At 45.3% G+C, this 23,832-nt stretch overlaps 1 protein-coding gene across 1 annotated transcript in view; it reads left to right on the forward strand.

Annotated features, from left to right (window-relative positions):
* ZBTB11 (zinc finger and BTB domain containing 11) overlaps nt 1–23,832 on the forward strand; it is a 1,715,870-nt gene that overhangs the window by 1,453,137 nt on the left and 238,901 nt on the right. Inside the window, exon 9 of the mRNA XM_078657806.1 lies at nt 8,342–8,500. Within this exon, the coding sequence (XP_078513932.1) occupies nt 8,342–8,500 (159 nt within the window). The remainder of the gene's footprint in view (nt 1–8,341; nt 8,501–23,832) is intronic.

Below are 23,832 nucleotides of genomic sequence, written 5' to 3' on the forward strand. Positions count from 1 at the left end.
CAACCCACGCAGGATTCGAAGATCGGTTCTTGACCGGACCAGGAAGGTCAGATTGGGTGCTCCTTTTCAGAGGAGCGAGAGCCAGTCTGGAGCCACCAGACTAGCTGTGTAAATTCTTAGGTTCGTTGGTACTGGGGCCACTAGCCAACGGGCAAGCGACCGGACCAACGCGTCGAGCAGGAAAATGCAAAAGGGCCCCACGCAGCACTCGGTGAGTGTGGAGGGGTGAGCTTCGGTGCAAAAGCTGCTCGGGCTGGAGCTTCTCAGACTCCAATGCACAGCTTCGAGGGGGCCTCGGGAGCTGCACGGTCAGCTCTTCGTAGTTTTTCCAAGATGGCCGCTCCCACGCTTCAGGTCGCCTCCACGGGTCTCAGCTCCGCATAGACTGTGGATCGGGCTGTTGGAAGGCAGGATCGCTGGCTCTTGTCGATCTCTGCCGCTCGAGTTCCGCCGGGAACTGCAACAAAGCAAACGTCGAGGTGCTGGATGGTACCTGTTTGCACAGGGTGGTCACTCCTTGACCACAAGGGAGATTCTTCAGTGTTCCATGTCGAGTGGGATGTCGAAAGGACCAGAGTTTCATTTCATAAGTATCAGTCAGGATAATCTGATGTGCATCTGCACAGCTCCTACCTTTATTCCAAATCAAGGGGCTGGATTACCTGCTAGGTCCCTCCTATGGGTGGGACCCAGGAAGGGGGTGGTTGCACCCCTTTTCCTTTGTCCAGTTTCGCGCCAGGACTGGGGCTGGAGTGCCCCAGAACCGGTTTGACTGGCTTTTGCCTGGGGCACCTTGTGCGCCCCAGGCAGTGTCTAGTTTCTTTCAACCCTCCATGATACAATCCACTATCTCCTGTCTGGGGTGGTGTGACACCTCCCTGTGACAGGAAACCCTTTGTCCAGGCCTCCCCTGCCAAGTTTCGGTCAGCAGCAGGAGGTCAGACATGTGTCTGTGGCAGCAGCATCCCTTATGTGATGCTGGGGCTCTGGTTAGGATTAACCGCGTTTTCAGGAAAGTAACATGTCTTCTCCCTCTAGAAGGGTGGAATGCTACCCCCGTTGCCAGAACTGGCGAGGGGGTAGTATTCCAAAGTGTATGACACCAAACACGACATGTTTTGATAAAGCCAAACCAAAGTTAGCATTAACCGCGAGGATTATAATGCACTTAAGAGTATATGGTATGGCAGTATCACTAGAACAGCTATAAGGAAATGGTTCCGAAATCTGCAGACAGGCTCAGCTCATGCTAGAGCACCATCTCACATAAAACCAAGCACTCTGCCTCCAGGATTGTTAAGGCCTGCCATAGGAGTGACTTATAGGTATATATGTGACCAGATATAGGTTTAGATATAGGTATACTATATCTAAGCAAGGGGTGATTACACCACCTTGTCCCAGTTGTGTGTCGATTTAAGTACCAGCCAGGGGTGGCAAAAGATATGCTGCAGCCCCTGGTAGGCCGTGGATGCACCTATGCCCTGGGCACCTATAGTGCACTGTACAGGGGCTGATAAGGTGTCCAGTACCAAATTGGTGATGTACCTAGGGTACATGGAGTCCATTTAAAGAGAGAGCAGATAGCCTGGGACCCTGATTAGCAGGATCCCAGGCCAACTAAGTCGAAAACCAGGTAAACACTAGGCAAAAAATCTGGGGTAACCATAGTCAGGTATCCACTCTCCTACATCATCTCACTCCGGACATCCAGGTACAGGTGTCCAAATAAAGGCTCCCTTCCGTGAACGAAAGGCTCCTGCTGTAATGGAAAAGGGGCTTACGTTTCCTGGTGTTTTGCAAGGGCACTGGTGTGGCTCCTGCTGCTGCGTTGGTACTAAGGCGGCTCCTGCACCCCCCACCCCCCTCCCCGCGGAAACGCTGGCTCCCGCCGCTGTAGAGAGACTCTTGCAACTCCTACGGTGCGCTGCTGGGGCACTAACGCAACTCATGCCGCTATGGTTTGCTCTCACCACTTTGTCCTTGCCTCACCACTGCTCACCACTAGTTCCGTGGAGCTACTCGCACCGCTGTGCCGTCTTCCATGGCTGTAGTAGGCTATAATTTATTGCTGCAAACAAGCCCCGCCAGCAGCTGCAACTGGGATCAGAAGGTGAGGGGCAAAGGGGTGGTCTGGCTGCTACCGCACCCCCAGGTCACAAGGGAGTCAGGGCTGCAGCACGCCGCAGCCCACCATAATTCACTGTGATCCACCGCAATCCGCCACAGCCTACCCCCCCGCCGACCGCTAATGAAAGCGGGGGCCGAAGCTGGAGTAGGGCTGGAACAATGCTAAAAGCAGGAGCCTCGAGCTGGAGCTACGAGGCGTCTTCTTCGTCCTCAAACGGACGCGGGTCGCAATTGTGGTGAAAGCAGCTGCTCCGTCGTGGAACCCCCGGTGCGCTGGAGTCGGTGGAAAAATCAGCGGGGGAGAGGGGAGCTGGGGGTCAGAGCCGTAGCAGTTTTCAGCGTCCTAATTTAATTTGTAATTTGTAATTTCTATTTGTATAGCGCGTTATCACCAATGGTCTCTAAGCGCTGTGAGAGGGGGTCTGCGGTTGGTTGTGATGAATGGAGGGTACGCTACCTTGTGCTCCAAGCCTCCTGGAAGAGTCTGGTCTTAAGTTTTTTTCTGAAAGGCAACAGGGAGTGTTCCTTTCGAATGTTGTTGGGCAGCTTGTTCCAGATCTGTGGGATGATTGTGGAGAAAGCTCTACCTCCGAGGGAGGCCAGTCGGGAGCGGGGGCAAACCAGGAGCCTGGCATCTGAGGAGCAGAGCGCTCTGCTAGGGATGTAGTTAGCTAGGCTATTTTTGATGTAGCTAGGGGCCTGGCCAAAGATGGATTTGTGTGCAATGCAGAGACTTTTGAACTTTGTCCTTTGCCTGATTGGGAGCCAATGGAGCTGGCGGAGGAGAGGAGTGGCGTGCGTGCTTCGGGATACTTTGAACACCAGCCTGGCCGCATCGTTCATTACAATCTGAAGTCTGGCCAGTTGTTTATGAGCAATGAAGCACAAGCCTAGGTAGAGCGAGTTCCCGTAGTCTAATCTTGATATTATGAGTGCTACTACCACTCGTTTCAGGGTATCAAAGGTGAGGAGGGGGGCCAATTTCCGCAGCTGCCTCAGAAGGCTTGAGCAGGCGCCCACTATTGCTGACACCTGTTGGATCATGGACAGTTACTTTGTTGTCAATCTTGATGCCAAGGCTTTTGACCGCCACGGCTGGCTCAGGGTATTTGCCTAGCTCTTGTGGCCAGAAGAGACTGCTCCATAGGTTGGTGTCTGTGGTGACGGCCAACACCTCTGTCTTATCGGGGTTGATTTTTACAGAGTTGGCCGACATCCAGTTGATGGTAAATTTAAGAATGTTTTTGGACTCTGGCGTGGGCTACTGGAGAGTTATCAATCTGAGTGATAATTTGGGTATCGTCTGCGTAGTTGTATATCTGGCACTCCAACTGATTCAATGCCGCTATCAGAGGTTGGAGGTATGCATTGAACAGGAGGGGTGATAGTGCAGACCCCTGATGGACTCCACATGGGAGTGTGCCCGGCCTAGACACCACGTCGGCCAGTTGCACTCTCTGGGAGCGGTCCTTAAAAAGGATGTGAGCCATGCAAGTGCCATGCCCTGAATCCCAAGGTCGGCCATCCGCGACAAGAGTAGATCGTGATTTACAGTGTCAAATGCCACAGATAGATCTAATAGGATCAGGGCTCAGGGTTTCTTGGAAACAGCTCTCAGTCTTAGACCATCTAGTACCGATAGCATGACTAATTCTGTGCTATGGTCTGCTCGAAATCCTGCCTGATTAAATTGTAGGAGGTGGTTGGCCTCCAGGTGATGTGCGAGTGAGGAGAGCACATGCTGTTCCAGGACTTTAGAGAGGAAAGGGAGCTGGGAGATTGGCCGAAAATTCTTCAGGTGTTTGGTATCCGCCCCAGGTTTTTTCAGGAGTGGGATCACGCGTGCCTCCTTGATGTCTCTGGGACCTTGTCCAGTTTCAAGGGAGGAGTTAAGGAGCGATATGATCTCAGCTTCGATCCCTGGGAGAGCCATCTTAAAGGTCCTAGGAGGACAGGGATCCGCCGGTGAGCCTGATTTCACGCGTCCTACAAGCAATGCCAGAGCTTCGGGCGAGAGCGTGCGGAAAGAAGTGAGGGGTTGGTTGAAGGGCGGGCAAATGGGTGAGGGTTCCAGAGGGCACGGAAGCGGAGGAGTGTCCTTAATTATGGCCAGGACCTACCGCTCCTACCGCACTCGTCCCGCTCCTACTCCGCTCAAGCAGCAGCTGGAGCTGATGCTGCGACCTGCCGAAAGATGTGGCTTCTGGATTCAGAATCACCTGGAGCCTTCCAGAGTCTCACTCCGGTCTCAGACCTCTGAATACAGTAAAAGCAAAAGCGATAAATAACGTGTTCCTGTAGTGAAGCTTTCTAAAGCTTTCTCAAAAGTGGTCAAGCTAGGTTGCAGGTGTTCCACCGTGAAGAGAAAGAAATCAAAGGAACACAGTAAAAGCAACTTTAAAAAATAAACAGATAAATTCCCTGATGCCATAGTGTAACAATAGAATGTTACTCCAATTGAAAATTGGTAAAAGATAAGTTCAACTGGGTGGGGAAAATGACAAAGTGACAGCGAAGTCATCCAGTAAATAGAAGGAGCTGAATAGACAGCCAATGGCTGAAAGGGACTGGCCAAAACCTGTATTATGTATATGTTGATGAATTGGTAACAATAGGTCAAACAGACAGCTAAAGTTCACTGACAACTTCACTGACCTTGTCAGTGATCTGCTTTCCGTCCTGCGCAGCTCCGCCTGGTAGCTGCTGACCCCTGAAGGCTTACTGACCCTCCCTGGTTGGTAGTTAGAGGCCCTCCTCCGCCCATTTTCACTTTTTACCCTCTCTGTACGCCATTCCCCTGCTGCTGCTCAACACCTGCAGCCCACCCCTTACTAGCAACGTGCTTTCTGCTTCCCAGTTGTCCAGCACTTCCCTCACACTACTAAATGGTGCCCACTATGCCAGGAAAGGACCAACTTCACTGACCATGTCAGTGATCTGCTTCCCTTCCTGCGCAGCTCTGCCTGGTAGCTGCTGCCGCCCCTTTCTGGTTAGTGGTTCGAAGCCCTGCTCCACCCGCAGGCTCTCACCTGCGCCTCATCCCTGGTGGCCTAGTGGGGAACATCTTTACTCTGCTGATGGTCTGCTTTCTGTCCTTCTTTTCTTTGCTTTCTCCCTCTTGCACTCTTTTTGCTTATTTCTCTCTTCACCCTTTTCTTTGCTGTTTTTTACTTTGTATCCTCGGTTAGCTCTGTGCCCCTGCCCGACCTACAGCACACCTGACCGGCTCAGCTGCATCCTCCTCAAGACGCGTTCCCTCCATAGACATGCCACAGAAATCTTGGACCTCTTTGGCTCCATCTCCCCCGACATCGCCTTCCTCACGGGAACCTGGGCAAAACCAGGCTCGGTCCTGGACATCGCCTTTACCATTCATGACGGCTAGAAGATAACCCGGAAGGATCGCACCAAAACAAAATGGAGAAGGCATCACCATCGTCCACAAATATTCCATCGGCCTGACCACCCACTCGGACAACCTTACGGCAACCAAGGAACATCTCCACTTCCAGGTCCAGATCAACCATAACACCACCCACCACACTCTACAACCTCCACACTCTACAGACCTCCTGGCCGCCGCTCGCACTTAACCAAAGCACTCATCAACTTTATCGCACCTCAGGCTCTCAAACCACTGATTGCATCCTACTCTGTGACCACAACTTCCACCTGGATAACCTCAACAACCAGAAGACTGCATCCCTCCTGGAGAACCTTGCCAACATTAGACTCAAGCAGCTAGTCACCTCTTCGATCCACGCAGCAGGACACATGCTCAACCCTGTCTTCTTTGTCAGCGAAAACATCACCTACAGCCACATGACTGAACTCCTGTGGCTGACCACCACTGCATTCACTTTGCCTTCACCAAACCCACTGTAACCCAATGCACCCAACGCCCCCGCCGCAACTGGAACAAGGTCACCAAAGAATATCTCATCCCCTCCCTCAGCTCAACCATAACGCTGACATCCATAGACGCTAATATCTCAACACGCAACCTCCACCAATTGATCTCCAACTGCTCTGACGCACTGTGCCCCTCAAGATAACACCCGGCAAGCAACACTCCAAGAAAACTAGCCGGTTCACTTCTGCCCCCACGAGTCCAGACGCATCTTCAGCAAAGAACTCTACGCCATCGTCGAGGAGTTTGCCAAACCCCACAGCGAGACCACAGAAGTCCCACCCTTCCAAGACCTCTGCAGCTAAATCTGCACCTAGTTCCATCACTAGATCAAACAGATCCATGACAGTTTTGACATCCAGGACCTGCCCATCACTCCCACCACCACCTCATAGACAACGCCCCTCAACAAATCCTGCCCAACTGGATCCCGCTCATCACAGACCACACCCTGAAGCGCATTCACTTCATAGCCCACTTGGACCGCTGCCTGTATATCACTTCTTCCACAGAGCTGCCACCGCCATCGCCCCCGAACTACGCCGCCCCATCGACTGCTCCATCAAGACCGCCACCTTCCCCGATGACTGGAAACATGCTGATATCAACCCCCTTCTGAAGAAACCATCAGCCGACCTGAATGAACTCAAGAATTTCAGACCCATCTCACTGCTCCCCTTCCCAGCCAAGGACATTGTGGGCCATCAACGGCCAACTCTGAGTTCATTGATGCCAACCACGTCCTGGACTGCTCTCAATCTGTCTTCCAATGCAACCACAGCACTGAGACCGCCCTCTTCTCTGCTACCGATGACATCCGCTCCCTCCTCGACCAGGGAGAAACAGCAGCTATCATCCTCCTCGACCTCTCGGCTGCCTTCGACACCGTCTCCCACTCACCCTAATCACGAGATTCCACAATGCCGGATCCGCTACAAGCCCTGGACTAATCCGTTCCTTCCTCACTAGTAAAACACTGAGAGACAGACTTTCCCCCATTCCTCTTGGAACCCACATAGATCAGCTGTGGAGTGCTTCAGGGTTCTCCTTTGTGCCCAATGCTTTTCAACATCTACATGGCCTGCTCGCAGCCATCATCAGGAGCCGCAGACTCAACATCGTTTCATATACCGATGACACCCAGCTGATTGTCTCACTAAACAACAAGCCCACCACCGCCAGAAACAACTTTCACAATGGGATGAAGGCCGTTGTCACCTGGATGAGAGACAGCTTCCTTAAGCTCAAATCGGACAAGATCCAAATTCTCATTCTGGGGCCAAACACCTCCGCCTGGGAAGAAGCCTGGTGGCCCACTGAGCTAGGAACCCACCCACACCCACTGACCACGCATGAAACCTCAGCATCCTATTGGACCCTTCGCTCCCCATAAACCACCTTAGGATGGATCCCCACTAAGGCCATCAAGACTGTCACTGCTCACTCATCAGCAGCAGACTCGACCACGGCAATGCACTCTACGCAGGTGCCACACAGAAGCTCCTCAGAAAACTTCAGAACGTGCAGAATGCCAAGCCAGACTGTACCCCCCCCCCCCCCCCCCCCGCAGCCACATCATTAAACACCTGCAAGAACTCCACTGGCTCCCAGTCAACAAAAGAGTCACAGTTGAGCTCCTCACACACACCTACAAAGCCCTCAACGCCGGACCAGCATACCTTAACCATTCCTCGTACCTACCAGACACCTCCACTCTGCCCAACTGGCCCTCGTCAGCATCCCTCAGATCTGCAAGACCAGGCCCGGAGGCAGATCCTTCTCCTACCTACCATCCCTGACACAATTCAGGAAGGAACTCAAGACCTGGCTCTTTGAATGAACCACAGCACCCACTCGGACCAGCAACCCCCCCGCGCCTGGAGACCCTCACTGGTTGGTAGCTGTGCTTAACAAGCACTGATTGATTAAATGGTTGAAAGTTATCCATAGTCAGACCTGAAAAGGGTTCAGTACTGGATGGAGGAAGCTTCATCACATAAGGTGTTAAGGAGGTGAATGGGTGAAGACTAAGCAAAGTGTGTTGGAATTTAAAGGATGGAGCACAGATACCGGTGTAGACGTACCTAAGCCATTCAAATAGGTGAAAAAAGATGTTGGTAGCTCGCCTGTGGTAGAATCTGAGAAGGAACATATTTGGAGCTTCCTTGTTTTATTTAGCTGGATAGAAGAATGTATTACAAACAAAAGGTAGTTAGTGTTTTCTCTCAGTATTTTGTAACAGCCAACTGAAGTGTTTGAAAGACCTTGTTTACAGACCCCTTTCATTTTTTATGAATCCAGATGTGATAAATGTTTTTATGAAGCTCGGGATCTTCGGCAACACATGAACAAGCACCTTGGGGTGAAGCCATTCCAATGTCAGGTTTGTGGAAAGTGCTACAGTTGGAAGAAAGATTGGTACTCGCATGTGAAGTCACATTCTGTTAAGGATCCATACAGGTAAGACATATAAATATCCTAAACTCTGTGTGGTACGATATAAGGAAAATTATTGTACTCTGATTGTTTTAAATGACATACTGCACTATTGTTTCTTGAAATAAATGTTGTCCACAATGCCGCCTTCAATTCCTTTATGTAACTTATCACTAGTTCATATTTCTTTTGTTAAACTCTGGAAAACAAATTATGAAAGATTGACTTTCAGTGCACATCAAAATTCCCATTCTTTTTCTGGTAAAATACTCCATAACGGACACCAAAATAAAAGTGGCCCCTATTAGTGAATCAGGTAGCTAAAAACATGCCCCATCATTTCCAAACAACAGCAGATTTGTACTTGTAAAGACACGCTATATAGGTTTTTTGCAAGGTAAGAATTACTGTGTCAAAGGTGGGCAAGCCAACAAATTAACATGGACTCGTGCCGTGAAAATATTTAACATATAAATGATGCTACAGACTACATGTTAGAATATGATACAATGTTTTCATAATTCAAAAAGGTGTATTTCTTCAACAAGCAGAAGAGATTCTTTAGTAAATCATTATATATATATATATATATATATATATATATATATATATATATATATATTACTTACTGGCGGTCGCCAGTAGGTATATATAGTTAGGATTTTTTCTCTATGGGTTTTTTGAAAATTCTATGTCTAATAACTTTGGCGTTTGTGGACGGAATTGGCTGAAATTTTCAGGAAAATGGCACATTTTGTTTCTGAGCAGCCCTTGAAAATTTGGGGGGGGTTCGTCAAGGGGGGGCCGAGAAAAAAGGGGGGTCCCAAAACGTGTTTTTAACATTGAGTTTTCCATAGGGCGGTTGGCCTCACTTTTAGCCCGAACGGCTGAATGGATTTGCACGAAACTTGGCAAAATTGTAGGGACTGGTAGCCCGATGTGCCTTTTGTAGGTCTCAATATATGTGCTCCAGTGGATTTTGAGAAATTAACGTTTAAAAAAAGATATATATCTGTAACAGCGGACCAGGCAGCGCTCCGGTTCGCGTACTTTACGCGCAACGGAGCTTTGTGAAGCGAAGCTGATTGGTTCTCCGGCGTCTGTCAACATTCCAAAAAGTCCGTAGCGGCCGCCATCTTGTCTCTCGGTAGGATCGAGAGACAAGAGGAGGTCAAAACAAAGGGGGAAATAACTATAAGGGGGCATAGTAGATCCTCGCTGACCCCCTAGGTTTGATGTGGAGGTTTTAAAAGGGCCCCGCGGGGCAAAAAATAATAATAATAATAATAATCGAACGGCTGAATGGATTTGCACGAAACATGGCAAAATATTAGGGACTGGTAGCCCGATGTGCCTTTGCTAGGTCTCAATATATGTGCTCCAGTGGATTTTGAGAAATTAACGTTCAAAAAAAGATATATATCTGTAACAGCGCTCCGCTTCGCGTAACGGAGGTTTGCGAAGCTGATTGGTCATTCTGTCACTGGGCTATAGTTGGGCTACATCTGGCTGATATTTGGGCTACATTTGTTTTTTTGTGTGTCTGGCAGCCATCTTTGGGCTACATTGGGCTACATTGGGCTTCATTGGGCTACATTGGGCTACATTTGGGCTCCAACATATATATAGGCCAATGTAGCCCAATATATATTTTTCAAAGTTAATTTTCGTAAAAACCACTGGAGCATATATCTTGAGACATAGCAAAGGCACATCGGGCTACCAGTCCCTACAATTTTGCCAAGTTTCGTGGAAATCCATTCAGCCGTTCGAGCTAAAAGTGAGTCCAACCGCCCTATGGAAATGAAGGAAATGAATGGGTAATTTGTAATTAGCAAATAGCTAATCGCAAACTAGGAATGGTAAAGAATCGCTATTTATTCCTTAAAGTTCGCTATTTAGGAAATGCAAAAAACTTTGATGATACATATGGCGGTTCATCTCTAACAAGATAAGAAGCATAGGGATACATTTATGATGACTGGCGCATCACCAGGGATGTGTTAGTCATTCTGTGCCGCTGTTCCGTCACCTATGGTGTGCTGCATTTACAATGCGGCGCATCATGGGGCAAAAACAGCACAGATGCGTGATGTATCTGTGCCGTAAAGGTGGCGCATTGCTGGAGTTGTATCGCAAGTGTGATGAAGCTCCAGCAAGGGTCGGGGGTGCCCCTGTCGCAGGGTTTCTGTTCTCACACAGAACTGTGGACAGAGGATTGGAACCTCGGCGAATTAGGGTGTCCCAAAACTCACGTTAGTAATCAAAAACTCCTTAGCAAGCTAGGTACAGTGTCACATTGGATATAACAAACTCTCAATGTTTAGACAATCCAGAATATGAACTTATAGTACCTCAGGATACGTGGAACTCATGAACAGTCGGTCGTTATATATTTCTTAGAAACCAGAACATGGAGTTAAGAAGAACACATGTGTATTTGAAATGTTTATTTACTAATGCCGTCTTCTCAGGTGTAGTATCTTAGATAATAGAAGTACACATATTATCAGTAGCAAAATTACCAGCATAGTTACTAGTACATAAAAAGCGAATGGTGACAGTATGTTAACATGCTGTAAATGAATAAGAGTTAGCAACACTTATAAGCAGCCGCGGGCCGTGGAGGGAGTTACGGTGGGGCAGGGAGGCGGGGAGGGGGAGGGGCAAGGTAGAGAGGGCTCCACCCTGCTTCTCCCCCTCCCCGCCTCCCTGCCTCACCGTAACTCCCTCCACGGCCCGCGGCTGCTTATATCTCACCCTCCCTAATGCACATATTATATTATTTGCTAAGAAGGTCTCTTTGTGTTGGTTTAGGGCGTGCCCATACTTTAGTGTCTTAGATTTGAAGGAATCACATCAGCATACACCAGCTCTCTCTTCATGTGAACCGCATCAACTGTTGTGTATGTGTGTTCGGCAAAGCAATATAAAACCCGCCTCATGCCCAGAATTGGCAGAAGTTGCACTTATGTTATGAGTATGAAGTCGTGGAGATCAGACCTCATAACAATTCTGTATCGTGTTGTTCTTGAAACTTTAGCACTCGCTGTACAGATATAGTTTAACAAGCAAAGCAGATAGTAGAGCAATAACATATTATTCTCATGTAAACCACGATGAACTACTAGGTGGAAAGCTAAAGCAACAACTAAGTGTCGTGTGCAGAAGTTGCAAAAAAGGAAAAATGGCGTTTAAACCGGTAATGAGCCCATGCTAACTTAACACGGTGTAAAGATATCCAGGACCTAGATGACACCTCCCCATGATCCGGAAACGAACTGAATAAGATAATAGAAGTGCCATCTCATGAGAGCAGATTGCAAGTTTATATGTGGACGGTCCGCAAGGTAAAGCATTAAAAACTAGGAAAATTTAATGCTAAAGAAAAATAAAACAGCCAAGTACTTTATCGAGTCTTAAGCCAATAGGCAAGGTAAATAATAAAAACTTGACAAATAAGTCAATGAATTGTCAATGAAATGCTAGTACTCAGCATATCAAACATGAAAAAGGTCTATGACATAACTGTATGCAAAATAAGCTGCAACAGCCTCCAATAGGAAGTCACCGTCTTCATCCGAAAACAGTTCAGCCATCCAATTTAAAAGCGGAAAAGAACATACGTGCTCTCCCAGCACCGGATCCTCTATCACCATCAGAGGACAGCTCGGTGGGTTTTCAAGAAAGCTCTGTTCCAAGAAAGACTGTGCTGCCGCCAGTAAATTCCAGGGACCAAGTAGTCCATGCATCAATGCCACAGCCATAATCCTTTCGCCAGGACAAACCAACTCGTGAGTAATGATAGGAGTCATCAGCTGATTAAAGTCGACGTCAGGAGAAACCGGTCCGCAGAGACACAAATCAATGGCCCAATCGAAATCACAGGTCAGGCAGTGAAATACAGGCTGGACACAGGTGAAGTAGGAGAATCGAAAAGATAATCCATATGCCGTGCTTAATATCGCCAACGGCATTGTGCCATAATATTCTAGCATGCGATTGCGGAACAGTGTCAGCAGCTGCAGGGTGGGAGGTTGCATAGGAGGGACATCCATATTTAAAAATGTAAAAAAGCACAAGAGCGTCCGCTGGTAATGCAAGTAAAAATGCCAATCCACGAACCGGAGTGGAGAAAATGGAATGAAAGGAAGCAGGGATGACTCCAAAGATTTTCTCAAATGAAGTCACGAGACCACTGGTAACAACTTTAAAAAAGTGCGCCAGGGTCTTTGTGGAGGATGCGTTAAAGATAGTCGGAACCATCTTGCTGAAATTGAAAGGCAAATCTGAATTAAAAGTATTCCTTTTATCGTAACAGTAAGTGAACGGGTTATTTGCTGCAGAAATGTTCTATTTCCTCCCACACATGAACATAGGGAGTTTTCAATCTAGCCACAAATACCAACCTTGGGACAGATTTCAACGGCATGGCAAGAATAAGAGCTCTTTTGTCTCAGAGAGAGGTGGCCTTGAGTTCGGCCCGTGAAACTTTCGTGCTTCACATAGCGAACACCCGTACAGAGGTGCAGACCCTTTTCAATTAACTCAGAACAATCTTCATTATTGAGCATCAAATAACTACCATTTTCCAACAACTTGAACGTGGGGATGATAGCAGGAACTGGCGTGCCTTGCAACACGCAAGCCATATTTGGTCGGTGTTTGTTGCATGAACCGTGTAACTGTATGTGCCTACACATTAGTGAATGATCTGGCGTCTCAGTGCATTCCTCTCCATTCAGATAAACTTCTTGATCATCTTTGAAACATCTGTATGTGTATGGAAGCGACCAGACCTCATGAAGAAAAGCACTACCTAAAGGTTCATAACGACCTATTGGTATATATTTCATACAATTTGAAAACTTATATAAAGCAAAAGGCAGCGTTATTAAACCGTGGATAAGGCACGTTGCCAAAAAACCCGCAATCCTCTGCTGATGATGTCACTGAGCATGTCATGAATGATGTAATATGGGACATCATCAGCAGTGGATTACGGGTAATAGTATCTCTAGTTTACTCCCCTATAGCTGTCTTTCTTTTAACATAAGTGTCTGTTTCCTTCCCTTATACTTACTGTTTTTGGTTCGCTTCTAGTTCGCGTACCGGCGAGCGAACTGGGAAGCGAACTAAGAGAAATAGAGGTTGGCACAGTTCCAAATATTGTACCAATTTTTTAATAACGGGGAGGTAGTTCTGAAAAGAACTTTTTTTTTTATTGTTTTTGTTGTTTTATATTTTTTTTATTATTTTTCGGAACATTTTTTTACTTTTTTTGAATTTTTCTGAAGTTTTATATTTTTTTGGGTTTTTCTTGGAGGGGGCAATGAAAACGATTCATTGTAAAGGGCTCAACAGGAGCAACAAAACAAAAAAAGAAGTATTTATTATTTTGGGCGTTTCGTACAAACTTGCATATGATAGTCAATAGCTCTGTTGATCAGATTGATGCTTTTTTCTCCGTAGGAAATGAATCCATCGCAAAATACGCAGGTGTGTTTTACTTCACCAAATTTCATTTGTATATTTGGCACCATCTCCCTGCCCTCTGGTCCCGTTACTTCCGGTACAACAGATCTTCTGGCCATAATAGGGAGATTATCTAGGTCGTTCCGAAACTGTGCAGCACTGTAGTTGTTAGGATGCCACCTAGTCATATGGCGATGCATTGTGTAGTTTCCGAAACTGTATTTTTTCTCGGTTCCTCTGGACAGTCTATCTTGACATATAAGGCAAGTTACGTATCTTGCATTTACTTTTTTCTGACCTTTGGGAATTTAAAAAAATTGCCAAATGAAGTTTTCTTTCCGGTGAGACGTCCTGGGCTGCTCAGGCAAAAACTGCCTCTCTTCGTGCTCGTCGTCCTGTTCCTCTTCTTCTTCTTCTTGTTGAATTATAACTTGAGCAGGTGGTCCACTCTTCCTTGGATGTGGTGGAGGTGGTGGGGAAGCACCAGCTGAAGCTACTAAAGAAGCCATTGCTCAGTGATCACAAAGGGTCTTTCTCTCACAATGATGAAAGTCAGAGTGAGGAAAGAAGGAGGGATTTTCATCATTTGGGAAAAACAAGAGTTCTCAACCAATCAAAAGTGTTCATTTTAGATTATATGACCTAGTCTTACATCATTAGGAAACCAAAAGTGAAATGAACCAATGAAAAGTGTTATTACCAAGTCACATGACTTGCTGTGTTTACGTTAAGCGCTTTGCAGGGCCTCCCGGTTTGCTTCCAGAAACCTGCGCTTTGCGACTCGCTTCGCGTACCAGTTCGCTAACGTAGCACGTCATATGACGTATCACGCGACAACGTGGAACGTCATGCGGACGGGAGGCGTCACGATGTTGTTTTCTAACGCGGCACTTGCGGTAAAGAAACGTTTACCGGCTCGCGGTCTATTTCGCGGCATCAAGGTCAGCTAACGGGAAGCTTCCCGATTCGCGAAGCGGGAACGAAGAAAAAAAAATATTTAAAAAAAAAATTATTCATAAACATATAAAATATATTTTTGGATTTAAAGAAGAATACATTTTACAGCTACAGATATTAGCTGTTAAAAAACCAATGAAATTCACAGAAAAAACCATAGGTTATAGACCATATATAGTTAGGAATTAGCATTTACAAAACCTTGAAAATTCACTGAAAAAACCACAGGTTATAGACCATATATAGTTAGGAATTAGCATTTAGAAAACCTTATTTTACTCACACAAAACCATTGAAATTCCATATATAGTTAGTTGCACTAACTATATATCGTGCACCCGCAATCCACTGCTGATGATGTCACATATTACATCATTCATGACATGGTCAGTGACATCACTGATGACATCACTGATGACATCTCAAATGACATCACTGATGACATCACTGATGACATCTCATTTGACATCAATGACCACATCACTGATGATATCATTCATGTGACAATACAATGCATCTCCTCACATTTTAATATAACCTCTGTTTCACCCAGTGTTAAAAAGAGAGTATAATTTTTGAAACCATTGACACACCAATACTAGTTACTACATACGCACTCACTGATTGCTACGTCTACACACACCTTCACTCATTCACCCATACAATCATTCATACATACAATCACTCATCTTTACAACACTATCATATGCACTCATACACCTATACAGACACTCACAGTCTGCCACTCATCCATGGAGTTACTCACACACCTAGTCAGTCCTGTAAAGAATCAATGACACTTCCATTTTCTTGTCTATACAGTTAAACATAGAGCACCTTACATTTTCAAACATATACTAACACATACTTACCTTCTTATACAATCATTGATACAAGTACAGATTGATCTGCACAGAGTCACACACCTCCCAGCTAGCCACACACACACTCAGTCTCCCATACAAATACTTGGGCAATCAATCAATAACCCATATAGTTACTCATATAGCTACTGATCAACACATGCAGCAGTTTACAGAACAACAGACATAATGATGCACAAATTAAGACAGTTTAGTCACTAACCCATGCAGTCAGTGAGACACATTTAATCACTCACTCATACAGTCAGTCATGCACCTACTAAATCCTTCGTCCAGACACTTACACATCCACTCATTCTTCAATATGTAAGACATATTTAAACTTTATAGAAACAAAAAATCACTGGATGTTGTTATCAGTGATGTCATCAGTGATGTCATTTGAGATGTCATCAGTGATGTCATCAGTGATGTCACTGACCATGTCATGAATGATGTAATATGTGACATCATCAGCAGTGGATTGCGGGTGCACGATATATAGTTAGTGCAACTAACTATATATGGAATTTCAATGGTTTTGTGTGAGTAAAATAAGGTTTTCTAAATGCTAATTCCTAACTATATATGGTCTATAACCTGTGGTTTTTTCAGTGAATATATATATATATATATATATTAAAGCTCCAGGTACACCGATATCGTGGGTCACTCTTGGTGTCGGGTGCCGTGAAACGCGGCGGTGTGTCGCGTTTTAAAATTACGGCTCCAGTCCTCTTTACCCATACCCAGTCGGGCCGGGAACAAAGACACAGCACTCCCGGGCTCAAGTAATACAGCAAAAAGTTTTTAATCAAGCAAACGCGTTTTGGGACAGCGTCCCTTCGTCAATGGTTCAACAGTGAGGAACGCAGCTCCATTTTTTAAGATACCAGAATTGGTCACAAACATAGAAGACTGACTATTCACGGCCACAGTAAAGTAGCGCCATCTTGGAGTGTCTAAAGCGGCTTCAATGCCTACATTCGAATGTACAGTTTAAACAGAATTTCTTACAGTGTTTAAATTTACAAGACATTTCGCCGTGTATCGGCAAGCGCGACTAAACTTGTAGTCGCGGGACAACTGCCTCATATGTTATGTGTTTTGAGGTGTGTTCTCTTGATTGGGCTCAGAAGTGTGAACTAGATATATCATTGTCATAGTGACAGTCACGATCTACAGACCATGACATAAGTTATATTTAAACCTATTTGAGGTTCTATCTTGCTGTGGATCGGCGATCGCAGCCTTTCAACGAACGCGTGTATTCACACATACTTCATCCCTCTCAGAGAACACCCTCCATGCCAATTATTTAAATCAGGCCGCTGCATGGTTGAAACCTCACAGACATAAATACCCACCACCCACCACAACTTTTCAACATTTTTTAAATTTTTTACATTTTTCTGTATTGTTGATAATTTCATTTTACATCGTTCCAAAAGTTCTCATTCTAAAAATCATCATCAATTTCATAAATTTCTCAGTTTTAACAGAAAGAGAATGTATCATCCTAGATGAGTTGCCATCTCCTCCCCCATATTGAGACCCCCCGGTGCCTTCGTTTCGAGATCAATAATGTAACGAGATTCGAGTCTCCTAAGAGTCAGGAGTCTATTCCCTCCCCTTGGGCTTTCCGGGACACAATCTAAACAGAAGAACCTCAGAAGGTCTCTGTTGCTGTTATGCTTAATCGCAAAATGTCGAGCGACAGGGTAGGTGAAATCCTTATTCATAATCGCTCTCATGTGCTCTAAAACCCTTAATTTTACAGAATTGATTGTGCTGCCGATGTATTTTAATTGGCAGGGACATGTCATGCAATAAACCGCATGGTCTGTCTGGCAGGACATAAACTTGCTGATCCTCCTTTCACCTTGACACCCTCTCACTTGGTAAGTTAGTGTGCGTTTACTGAAAGCACAGGCTTTACACCTCCCACACGGGAAGAAGCCCTTTGCCTCCTTTAGCGTGCCTTTTGTGTTACGTATAGGTTCCAGATGGCTATGAACCATGTGATCTCTCAAGGATCTTGCCTTCCTAAAGGTAAGTTGTGGGGTTATAGGTATATCTGACCCCACAATGTGGTCTGTTTTCAGAATGTGCCAGTCTTCTAGTCATGCGTCATATTAAATATATGACGTATTATGTCGCAAGTTTTACAGATATGTCAGTATTTCAGACGTATCTGTAAGTGCAAAAGTGATGCATTGCTGGAGTGTGTCACAAAAATGATGCAACTCCAGCAATGCATCCTTTCACATGGGGCCAGGCCCCATGTGAAACGGCCTGCATCAGTCTTACACCTGCTGTGAAACAGGTGCAAGATTTGGACGCAACAGTGTCATAAAAGTGACGTAGTGATATCTCACAGATTTTACTGCGTCACCTCTACGACCCTTTCTTGCGTCAATACGTCCATTTTGCATACATTACACCTGACGTAGGTATAATGTGGCGCAGGGGGTTTACAAAGTGACGCATCTACCTAGATGCGTCACTTTGTAAATATGACTGAATAAGGTGCATTTTTAACAGCACTGGTGCGTCACAAAAAGTGACGCACCGGTGGCGTAAAAGTGACGCATGGCCTCATAAATGAGGCCTTCAGTTTTCTAGTCATGCGTCATGTTAAATATATGACGTATTATGTCGCAAGTACTTACAGATGCGTCAGTATTTCAGACGTATCTGTAAGCGCAAAAGTGATGCATTGCTGGAGTGTCACAAAAATGATGCAACTCCAGCAATGCATCTTTTCTTACACTCCCGTTCCTTTTCTACATTTTCTTTGAATAACCGCATTCCCCATGTTCACTCTCCTTCTCCTTACTTTCGTTCCCAACACTCACCTTCTTTCAGTCCCCCTACTTCACTTCTTTTCTCCTCTCATACCTTTCCGTTCTTTCTTACTCATTTTCCTTTCCTTTATCAATGTACTCCACTTCACTTACTCTTTTCAATTTTTTAAGAATATAGCTCTTTGATGAGAATTGGAGGTAGTTCTGAAAAGAACTTTTTTTTTTTCTTTTTTCTTTTTTTAGAACAAAAACAAAAACAGGGAATGGAATCTGCTCAACAGGAGCAAAAAAAATAAAAATAAAATTAGGGCTGGGAACGGCAGCGATGGTTCTCCAATGCTCGAACCATGAGCAGAACACTTTGCTCCCCACAGGAAAGTAGCTGATCACAGTCTTTGCATTTAAGGATGCCTTTGTTAAATGCAGGCTGAATGTTTGGAACCAACTCTTGTGATCTCCCCCTCACCGATGGTGTTCGTCCTCCGGTTGATGTAGAGGCCCCATCTCTGGGAACCTCTTGTGCCAGAGCCCTGACACTTTCCCTGGCAAAATTCCGGGGGGTGCCTTCTCTCCACATGGCGAAGCATTGTGTAGTTCCCAAAATAATATTTTTTAGTGGGGTTACCCCGTGACAGGACTGTGTGACAGATCCTGCACTCCACTTTTGGAGCATTTACCTTCTTTTGGTCAGCAGGTATGGAAAAAAATTTCCAGATGAAATGTTCTTTGAGTTTTGGCTGAGGAGGCTCTTCATTGATGAATTCATCGGAGTCATCTTCACTGCTGGATGGTCTGGCAGCCATGATAATCTAAGGTATCCAACAAAGAACGAAGAGCAAAAAGGGAGGTCTTTCAGTCACAAAAGTGAAAGAAGAAGTGAAGGAAATGGGTGGGGATTTCATTCTTTATAAAAAAAAAACTGTTAGCAACCAATGAAAAGTGTTATTTTCAGATCACATGACCCGACGCGCTTACGATGTGCGCTGTTGTTTTCGTTCGCGAGCATAGCGCTAACGGGACGCTCCCCGGTACGCGCCCCGGGGCGCGACGCAACATTGCGCTTACCTGTGCGTTCACCGGTACGCGCCCCGGGGGGCGCACCAGGGCAAACAATTTTTTTACAAAAATTGACATAATTATACAATATAAAATTCGTTTTAAAATGTATTCTTTTTTATACCTATAAAGATTTGCTAGTAAAAACCATTGAAATTAACTGAAAAAACAGTAGGTTTCACACCAGTTATAGTTAGGAATTAGCATTTAAAAAACCATTGAAATTCACTGAAAAAACCATAGGTTTCACACCAGTTATAGTTAGGAATTAGCATTTAAAAAACCTATTAAATTAACTGAAAAAACCATAGGTTTCACACCAGTTATAGTTAGCTGGAAGTTTTACTCGCATAAAACCATTGAAATTCCCACGTTATAGTTAGTTGGACTCACTATAACTTGCGCGTGCAATGCACTGCTGATGACGTCACATATTACATCACTCATGACATGGTCAGTGACATCACTCATGACATCACTGATGACACCATCCTTGTGACAGAGTGATAGACCTCCTTTCACTGTAATGTAACCCTTGAAACACATATTCAAAAATAGAAACTAAAATTTTCAAAAAAATGGAGATACCCATACCACTTACAACAACCAATTCAATAATTCCACCATCTATATACACATCCACTCATTCACCAACAGTTCTATATAGTCACTCATACATATACTCACTCATCATATGTAGTGATACACCTATACATCCTGTTACACACCGACAGTCATTCCAAAGTTATTCACACACATACTCACACATGCAAATAAACTATTGAACATTCATTTATTTGCATATACAGCTATACACACACTACCACTTTACTTCTAAGGAAACCTACACATACTTACTCTCTTAAACAATCACTTATAGAAACACATACTAATTTAAACCGGAACTCTTACAATTCCTCACTCTCACATATACTCACTTATATATATCAATATTCACATATACTAGATTAAAACATATGTAGTTACTGATAAAGACACTAGTGAGACAGTCATTCACTCACTAACACACACATATACACACTCATTCACCCATACAGTCCTGCACATATGCTGTCTTCAAAACACATACAAACAGAGAGTCAGTCATTCATGCATCTATGTGCTAAGTAATACCCCCATAAAACCATACAGACACTCATACTGATACTAAAAAAACATCTAATAACCCATATACATACACATGTAGCTACTCACCAACCCATGCAACCACTTATACACAAAGTGAAACACTAACACATATATTTAAATATTTAAACATTACTCACTAATATATGTATTCACTAAGATACACTTAATAAGCCAGTTAACCAATTAATTTTTTTTTTAAACATCCATGTAAACACTTATTTAAACATGTATTCTTCCATCAACTTTTACATATACATATATAAAACATATTTATTTTTCAGAAAGACACACATTCACTGGATGGTGTCATCAGTGATGTCATGAGTGATGTCACTGACCTTGTCATGAGTGATTTAATATGTGACATCATCAGCAGTGCATTGCACGCGCAAGTTATAGTGAGTCCAACTAACTATAACGTGGGAATTTCAATGGTTTTATGCGAGTAAAATTTCCAGCTAACTATAACTGGTGTGAAACCTATGGTTTTTTCAGTGAATTTAATAGGTTTTTTAAATGCTTATTCCTAACTATAACTGGTGTGAAACCTATGATTTTTTTCAGTGAATTTCAAAGGTTTTTTTAATAGCAAATCTCTATAGGTATGAAAAGTAATATTTTTTATAACGAATTTTATATTGTATAATTATGTAATAGTATTTTTTTTTTGTTTATTTATTTTTGCCCCGGAGCGCTCCCGGTGAGCGTCCCGTTAGCGCTATTGCCGCGAACGAAAACAACATCGTGACGTATCACGTAGCCGCGTGATGCGTCATATGACGCACTGCGTAAGCGCACCCAGAAGAACCCGAGCGCATACGATCGTGCAACATAAGCGCCGCCGGGCGTGCCCCGGGGTGCGACACCGGGCGCGCCCCGGGCCACGTAGCGTAAGCGCGTCGGGTCATGTGACCTGAAAATAACACTTTTCATTGGTTCAGATCAGTTTTGGTTTCCAAATGATGAAAGCCTGGATCATGTGACTTGAAAATAACACTTTTCATTGGTTCAGAACAGTTTTGTTTTCCAAATGATGAAAGCCCTCACCTTTTTTCCTCATTCTCACTTTGTTCTTTGAGTGAGGAAGACCTGCTTTTTTCTTACAGATATGGCTACAGTACTATCAGCAGCTGGAGCATCTGCCCCACCAGCACTACCACCACCACCACCACCACCACCACCACAAGGACCACCAGAACATTACATTGGTGGTCAAGAACAAGAGGAGGAGGAGGAGGAGGAGGAAGAGGAGGAAGAGGAGGAAGAGACAAGGCAGTTCCTGCCTGAAGACAATGCCCCATACAAACCTAGGGAGTACTTCATGTGGGAGTTTTACAAAATCCAAAGGGGTTCCAAAAAAGTGAACGCTGCGAAGGTAACCTGTTTGATCTGTGGTGCTGTGCTATCCAGGGGGAACCCTACAAAAAAATATTCCTTTGGGAATCATACGATGATTCGGCACATGCAGCGTTTGCACCCCAACAACTATTCTGCAGCAGAGGTGAGAGAACTCTGCAGAAACCTACCCCAATCATCTGCCAGAACCTCAACAACGAAAGAACCCACTCCATCTGATCCAGAGGCAAGTCAGATGATTCCAAGTATACAACCAAAGTTTGGGTGATACAAAATTGTTTGTAAATATTGTGGCAAAACAATTTGTTATGGTGAGCAAAGCATTACGCTCTTCAACGTTGCTGGTGATAACCACAAATGCCCGAAGAAACCTTAATATTTTTCTGATTTTTTTTTGCTCCAGTTGAGCTGTTTACAATACCCTGTTTTTTGTTTCTCCCCATAAAAAATACAAAAAAATTAAAACTGTTCAGAAAAGCCAAAAAAAGTAAAAAAAATTCAAAAAAACAATACAAAAATATAAAACAACAAAAAGAATAAAAAAAAGTTCTTTTTAGAACTACCTCTAATTTATAAAAATAAACCTATTGTGGCCGGTTGGGTGGGAATAGGCAATAGTCGAGTCTTAGTAGGGTTCAAACAAGGTTTTAATGAATGAAACAGTCTGTCTGTACAAGTTGGGCGAACGCGTACTGGACGAGGGGACCGGCTTCTTTCCCTTCTTGTCTTGATGTTGCCTTCCTGCTCCCGGCGCCGTGTCGGGCTCCGCCTCCCAGGCACTTCGGGCTCCGTCTTACCCCAGGCTCCACCGAGGGGGGAGACAAGAAAAACAGAGGAGGTATAAGTATCAGGTAAGCTCCTACAGACGGTAATAGGAAAGGGGGTGAGGGACAACTTTGTGTTGCAATCCTGTCTCGATCAGTGAGGGGAGTGCAGGGGGTATGTTTACACTACGGGACAGCCGGTCTTCCTTTCCCAAACCTCAACCACCCTGTGACCTGACCCCGTACCTCTGTTAGCCACGCCCCTCCGGGGGAGTGGCTGGGCGAAGCGTGGGTCCGGTGCCCTCCTGGGTCCGTCGTTGCCGCTGGTCTCCGCAGTACGCCTTGAAGTCCGCTTCCCGGATCTTCCTCCTCTCCGCAGTCTGCTCCTACTCCGAACGCGCCGCCGCCCTCTGGCTCTCCCGCTTCCTCCGGCGAATTCCCGATCCCGGCTCTGTTCGAGGTCCCAGCTGATCCCCCGATCCGCTCCTCTCCCGCTCTCCAAGGTGATCCTCGATTCCAGTCTTCTCCTCCGCTCCACGACTCTTCTCCCCTCCGCTCCGCTCTCCGCTTCCTCTCGATTTCGCTGCTCCACGCCTCTCCGCCACTCTGTTCCTCTCTGACCGCTCCTCCGGTGTATAGAGACACCTGTTCTGGGTTCTGGGCGTCTCTTATAGGGAAGACCAGCCCCTCCTCCTCTTCACCTGATCTGGGCCAGTTAAAGGGGTCGTGCTCTAGTTCCTCATCGTCGCAGCTATACTGGACCGCACCAGGGGCCCAACTCGGGGTCTCTGAAACCTGTTGAGAGAAGAGGGGGGGGGTCGCAGAATATAGGCGCAATCCGGGGTATAGGGGGGGCGCCCCCCCTCCCGGTTACACCTATATTTTTAAAGAATCTCTGTCAATCTTTTTTCTGCAGGGTACGCGTACCG

The sequence above is a fragment of the Lissotriton helveticus genome, chromosome 8 (assembly GCF_964261635.1).
Source record: "Lissotriton helveticus chromosome 8, aLisHel1.1, whole genome shotgun sequence".
In the NCBI taxonomy this organism is placed as follows: Eukaryota; Metazoa; Chordata; class Amphibia; order Caudata; family Salamandridae; genus Lissotriton; species Lissotriton helveticus.